At 52.4% G+C, this 6,575-nt stretch overlaps 1 protein-coding gene across 1 annotated transcript; it reads left to right on the top strand.

Annotated features, from left to right (window-relative positions):
- The first annotated feature begins 2,564 nt into the window (after positions 1–2,564).
- On the top strand, positions 2,565–6,328 carry LOC113880449 (serine protease 44-like). Its single transcript, XM_027522633.1, has 4 exons — positions 2,565–2,726; positions 3,322–3,591; positions 4,450–4,591; positions 6,092–6,328. The coding sequence occupies exons 1-4, from the start codon at positions 2,587–2,589 to the stop codon at positions 6,326–6,328; spliced, it is 789 nt and encodes a 262-aa protein (XP_027378434.1). The 5' UTR covers positions 2,565–2,586.
- Positions 6,329–6,575: the final 247 nt, after the last annotated feature.

The raw sequence follows: 6,575 nt of genomic DNA, 5'->3' as shown, positions 1-6,575 counted from the left end.
AGCCATCTCATCCTCTGTCGTCCCCTTCTCCTCCTGCCCCCAATCCCTCCCAGCATCAGGGTCTTTTCCAATGAGTCAACTCTTTGCATGAGGTGCCCAAAGTATTGGAGTTTCAGCTTCAGCATCAGTCCTTCCAATGAACACCCAGAACTGATCTCCTTTAGAATGCACTGGTTGGATCTCCTTGCAGTCCAAGGGACTCTCAAGAGTCTTCTCCAACACCACAGTTCAAAAGCATCAGTTCTTTGGTGCTCAGCTTTCTTCATAGTGATGTGTTAGGCATTGCAAACTGGAGCTTCTTATATGCTCCTCTCAGGAAGGTGATAAGTTGCTGCTGCTGCTAAGTCACTTCAGTCGTGTCTGACTCTGTGGGACCCCATAGACCGCAGCCCACCAGGCTTCCCCGTCCCTGGGATTCTCCAGGCAAGAACACTGGAGTGGGTTGCCATTTCCTTCTCCAACACATGAAAGTGAAAAGTGAAAGTGAAGTCGCTCAGTCGTGTCCGATTCTTAGCGACCCCATGGACTGCAGCCCACCAGGCTCCTCCGTCCACGGGATTTTCCAGGAGATAAGTTATGTAGGTAAAATTAAGCAAAAACACAGAGGAGTTGCCTCTCACAATTCATCATCTAGACCTAACAGTGCTATGAGGAATTTTACAACTGCCGACAGAACACTTATTCTTTTTGAATGCTCAGGGAACTTGCAGAGTAAAAGCCTACAGAGGGACTTCCCTGGTGGTCAAATTTTAAGATTCTGCATTCCCAATGTGACGGGAGGGAGGGCGGGGCGGGAGGGGGGCCCGGTGTGTGATCCCTGGTCAGGAACTAGATCCTACCTTTTGCAGCTAAAAAGATCACGTGTGCCACAACTGAACACTGCTGCTGCCGCCAAGTCGCTTCAGTCGTGTCCAGCTCTGTGCGACCCCACAGACGGCAGCCCACCAGGCTCCCCCGTCCCTGGGATTCTCCAGGCAAGAACAGTGGAGTGGGGTGAACTAAACACAGTGCAGTTAAGTAAATTTTTTAAAGAGCCTATGGAAAATCAATAATCTCAGGGAATCCGTGTGATACACATTCTGTTCAAGAGCCACATATCAATAATAGTAAAATCAATTTTTAAAAATCCCATATTTCTGAAACAAAGTCAAAACCCTAGTGAATGGCCATCCTTTAAAAGGGAAATCACGAGGAAATTATAACTTTCCAGTTTCCCATAACTGGTCCCTGTGCTTCGCCTTTTAAAGGCTTTTTCTTATGTATCTTATGTATCTACCTCCCTCTGTCCTTTACACAGTCTTCTCTTTATGCTCTCATTTGATAATCAAATGTTAAAATATCATCCCAGCTTTTTTTGGTTTCTTTTGCACCAGCGTGTTGTGGCATTCCGCTTTCTCTTTATTTTCCAGGTGTCTGTATCTTTGTGTAAATTTGTACCTTCAGTGGTCTACTTCTGAACCTTGCCTCTTCCTCCAGTTTGAAAGTTGTTGTTTGGCATGTTCAACTCATTCACGCTTATTGCAGATGCTATTATGTTCGGGCTGGAAACTGCCATTTTGTCCTGTGGTTTTCTATTTATCATACTTCTTTTTGTTTTTATGTTTTATTGGGCAGATCGCATTTTTTCTTTCTTTTTTTTTAAGTCTCCAGTGTTTAGATCACGCTGAGGCATCTAATTCCTGATATCTCTACTTTAATGTGGAGAACTTAATTACGAGTTCAAGGGCCTTGAAACCACAACCAGGCTGGATTGAAGAAACACGGCTGAAGAAGCATAAAGTGAAGATGTTGGAGCCGCAGGCCCTGGCTCTGCGTTCCCTCCAACGGGAGGGCAGGCGCGTAGCCCCCACGAGGGGGCGCCGCAGAGCGCGGAGGCGGCTAGAGGCGGCCATGGCGTCTCTGGGAGTTCCCCGCGGCGGCGGAGGCAGCTCCCTAGGCCTTCTGGTCTGGCTCTTGTTCCTTTGGCCACAGCTCTGTGAGACAGGGCCGGCAAGGACTGGAGGTGGCTAGGCTGCACTGCATGGGTGGCAGCTGGGGCTGACGGCTGGACTAGGGCTGGGGGACGGAAGTGGGAGCTGGGGATGGTCCCCTGGGCAGAGGCCGGTGCTGACAGGCTGCACTCCAGGCCGCGCCTTCTCACTGGTCCCTCGCCTCCCTCAGGTGAGGGTGCCAGACCCAAGGAGGATTCTGCAATGAGCCGGGCAAACGCAGAGGCCCCCTCAGCTCCAGGACACCTGAAATCTGAGGAGGTTCCAAGAGCTCCAGGGCTGCTTACACCCCCAGCGGAAGATGTTCTGCAGATCCCTCCTCCCTTTGGAGGGTGGTTTGCACAAGGTACTGCTTCTTTCTACGCGGGGCTTCACAGGCCCGCCTGGGAACTAGAGGCAGTACGTGCCTGGCTGGCTGACTGTCCTGGTGGGTTTGAGAGGAAATCTGTCTCTACCTCAGTGGTGAGGGGGTGGGGTGCAGATGCAGAGCTAGTGGTGGTGGCGGCGGTGGAAGGTGGTGGAGGTGTTAGAAGGGAGGCAGCAGCTTCACCTCCAGCCTCTCGTTTTAGTGAGCCAAGGAACATGCGGCCATCGGAAAATGAGGATAATTGGTGGAATGCCAGCCCCAGACAGAAAGTGGCCCTGGCAGGTGAGCCTGCAGATCAACAATGAACACGTGTGCGGAGGCTCCCTCATTGCCCCACAGTGGGTACTGACTGCAGCTCACTGCATATTTGGGTGAGTGTTTTCTGTTCTGGGCTTGGCCTGCTGCTCAGGCTGTTATGAAGTGGAGCCATTCCTGCCCCTTTCCTCCTCTTCATCTGAAAAAGAGGCCACAGTCCCTAGTTGGTGCTCACTGTGAGTGCTACATGAGCTCTGCATTTCTACCAAGATCCCAGGTTCTGCTCCAGTGGTTGTGGGACCTCAGTTGTAGACCACTGACTCCAGTGGTTAGGGGTCTGCTAGGGGATGTGGTTTAGAGGGAGAAAAAGGCCAATGGCTGCCATGTGTGCTAAGTCACTTCAGTCGTGTCTGACTCTGTGTGGCCCTATGGACCATAGCCTAACAGATTCATCTGTCCATAGATTCTCCAGGTAAGCATACCAGAGTGGGTATCCACGCTCTCCTCCAGGGGATCTTCCAGACCTGGGGATCAAATCCGAGTCTCTTATGTCTCTTGCTTTGGCAGGCAGATTCTTTACTGCTGAGCAACCCGGAAAGCCCTGATGGCTGTTGTAGGAGATGGGATCAGGATGAGAAGAACCTGGAAGGGGTGGGGGGGGGAGTGTAGCCCCTCCAGCATCTCTGTGAGGGGCATGTTCTCTTTCCACAGCTTTGAGGAATATACAGTGCGGATGGGAAGCACACTGTTACTTCCCGAGTCGGGGATGGTCATTCCAGTTCGAGACATCGTTTGCCATAGCTTTTATGATGTTAGAACTTTGATTAATGACATTGCCCTTGTTCTGCTGGCCCACTCTGTGAATTATTCTGCATTCATCCAGCCAGTGTGTCTCCCTGAAAAGAATTTTGAAGCAGAAACTGGGACACGGTGCTGGGTGACTGGATGGGGCCGACAGATGGAAGACGGTGAGACTGGCAGGCAGGATCCGAGGGGGGAAGTCTGGAGCCCTGGGGTTGGCCAGTAGGCTGAAGGGAGGGACAGGGAGGCTGGTTCTCTACAGGTGGGCAAGGGAGCAGGTGGAGCTGAGGCTGCCTGGGAGTGACTGCAGTGCAGTAGGGATTCCTCCTGTTGCGTTAGACCTGGGGGCCGGGGTCTGGGTATGGTGGGTCCTCTCCAGGGTGGACTTCAGCTCCAGGATGACGAGCTGTCTGCCAGTCAGAGCTGTCCTGCTCTGGAATTACCTGCCAGGTGGGGAGGGAGCTTCTTGTCCTGGGATGTAGGTCTAGCCAGAGCAGCCCTGGGAGGAGGCTGGGTTGGTACCTGTGGGCACTGCCTGTCCCGGAGTCTGTGACCCTGCCCTGTACAGACACTGTCACTGCTATTGCTGATACTCAGAGTGGCGACACTTGCTTTTGTATCAGGCCTTGTAAGAAGCCTTGTCTCTTTGTGTCCTGATCCGTTCCTCCTCCTGACTTGGCTTAGCTTCTTACCTCGTCTGCTCCCCGTGTCAGCAGTTGGCCTCAGGTCCTTCTGTGTCAAATGGGACAAAACCCACTGTCCTTCCTTCTCTTAGAAGATAGGAGTGTGAATGTACTGATCAAGACCCAGAGTGTGGGACTTCCTTGCAGTCCAGTGGTTAAGACCCCACGCTTCCACTCCAGGGGGTGCAGGTTTGATCTGTGGTTAGGGAGTTAAGATCCTGCATGCTGCACAGTGCAGCCAAAAAACTCAAACAAACAAAAGAGACCCAGAATGGGATCTAGGGGCCCCGTTCTATTCCACTCAAGCAAATGTTTTATTTCTGAGTTGTCTTTCTGTAGTCAAAGTGCTGCCAGAAATTCTTCAGGAGACTGACCAAATCCTTCTTCGCCACACATTATGTAACAAGAAATTGCAGGCACACTTAGGATATCGTCGTACATTAGTTCGAAAAGGGATGATATGTGGCTATCACGAAGATCTTAAAAGCCCCTGCAAGGTGAGTTGATGGGTCCCTCGCCACCTCTGTATTGTGGCTGTGCAGTTTCCTCATTCCTCAGCAGCTGGGCCTGGGTTATTTCCCACCTCCTCTTTCAGCCTTTACTTAAGGAGATTCAGGGGAGAACTCCTCAAGATACCCATGAGCTGGCCTGGCCTGTTCCTCCAATAGGGAGCAGCCCTCCCATCCTGGGGGTGCTGCCAGGGTGTGGTGAAGTTGGGGGTGATGATGATAATCACGTAGTTCCTATAACTGATTTCTTTCTGTAGTCACTTCCTGTGCCAGTGTGAGCATTCACCCACATTAGCTCAGTCTCTCAGCTCACAAACCTGCCACCTAGACATTATACATCTTACTATACAGATGTGGGCCCTCCAGAGACAGAAGTCCCAGGTCCCCCTGGGAGTGCCTGTAGGAGCCCTGGGCCCACAGCCTCCCCTCTGCCCCGAGCAGCCTTCCTGAGCTGGGGACAGGGGACAGGTCTCAGAGGATGAGTGTTTGGATCCTGGCAAGAGGAGAACATCACTGTGGGAGAGGGAGCAGTGAGTCCGAGGCTCAAGGTCTGACGCACCGGTCATGTTTAGGGAATGGGTTTCCAGTCTGGAGCAATGAGGAGGCCAGTATGGCCAGAGTAGGGGCTGGAGTCAGAACGTGTGGCCTGCAGGCTGTGCTGCGCTTCTTGGTCCTGTCCAGGCAGGCCTGTAGGCCGGGAGTTTGTTCTTCGTTGTGTGGGCAATGGTGCTGAGCTGCAGGCGGGACCTGGGCTGGTGGGGGTTGGGAAAGGGGTTGTGTTCATGTCATCACTTCTAGTCACCAACTACATGTGAGGATGGGGTGAGGGAGAGCTTGAGGAGGACTCTGAGTTTATGATGAGCTGGTTGGTGAGGGGCCTACCGGAACAGGGTTGAGGAAGGATGTGCAGAGTGTGTGTGAGCTGGGGTTTTGCAAGTCTGGATGTGTTTGGAGAGAGGGGCCGCTGGAAGAGGATGTAGTTGAATTGTGGAGCTGGGACTGGGAGAGATTTCAGTGTAGAGGTGAGGACTCTGGTGCCCCCATGCTGGAATGATAGTGAGAGAATGTCGCAGCTGGGAAGGCCCAGGACTGACCAGTGGAATAAACTCTGGCCTTAGAGCCCGAGAAGGGCTCTGGAAGCTCCTCACAGTGCCAGGGGATGCCCCTTTAGTTGCTGGGTGGTGGGAGGCTTGGAGAGGGGCAGGGGAGGGTTAGGGGCACTGAAGGAGAATTTGAGTATATCCTGGCAGGACTGATGTTCAGGGCTCACTGGCCTTATAGCTCCTGTGGGTTCCTGAGCACCTGAGAAGTAGTAGTATTTCTCAGATGATGTTAAAGTATTTAGCTCTCAAATGTCATTCAAGGAAACCTGGGCCTGGTGGGTACCTGGGGAAGGACCTTGGTGACACTGGCAAGGTCCCTAGTGCCTTGCTGGAAATCAGCCTTTTTTATAATGATCCCCTTCCATTCTTGTTTTTTTTTCTCCAGGGAGATTCTGGGGGTCCCCTGGTCTGTGAATTTAATGACACCTGGGTCCAGGTGGGGATTGTGAGTTGGGGCATTGCCTGTGGTCGCAGTGAATTGCCTATAGTTTATACAGAAGTTAGCATGTACAAGGACTGGATCATTGATCACATCATTAAGGTGTCCTCTTGTGCCTCAGCTGGATTCTTGATCCTATCACTGTCTCTGGTGTTGCCCCTGGGCCTCCTGGTGGCCCTGTGATCACCCTGGTCCACACTCCCCACTGTTTCTGAGTCTCAATTAGCTCTGCCTCTGACCTCCACTCCTACTCAGTGCTGTTTCCTCAATTCCATTTGGGACCCACTGACCCTGTGGAGATCCACAGGACAGAAAGTGGTAGCAAGGAAGGAACCCTGGAAGCTTTCCAGCCTGCTGTTCCAGGCACCTGCATCACCCATGCCTACCCCTTGGCTGTGCTCTGCCTGCTGGGAAGGAGTGGGTGAACCAT

The sequence above is a fragment of the Bos indicus x Bos taurus genome, chromosome 22 (assembly GCF_003369695.1).
Source record: "Bos indicus x Bos taurus breed Angus x Brahman F1 hybrid chromosome 22, Bos_hybrid_MaternalHap_v2.0, whole genome shotgun sequence".
In the NCBI taxonomy this organism is placed as follows: Eukaryota; Metazoa; Chordata; class Mammalia; order Artiodactyla; family Bovidae; genus Bos; species Bos indicus x Bos taurus.
This window is presented reverse-complemented; position numbering and strand designations above follow the sequence as displayed.

Coding starts and splice junctions, on each gene's coding strand:
- LOC113880449 (XM_027522633.1), top strand. CDS start 2,587: ATGAGGATAATTGGTGGAATGCCAGCCCCAGACAGAAAGTGGCCCTGG. Junction 3,592..4,449: donor GAAGACGGTGAGACTGGCAG/GCAGGATCCGAG, acceptor AGTGCTGCCAGA/AATTCTTCAGGAGACTGACC. Junction 4,592..6,091: donor ATCTTAAAAGCCCCTGCAAG/GTGAGTTGATGG, acceptor TTTTTTCTCCAG/GGAGATTCTGGGGGTCCCCT.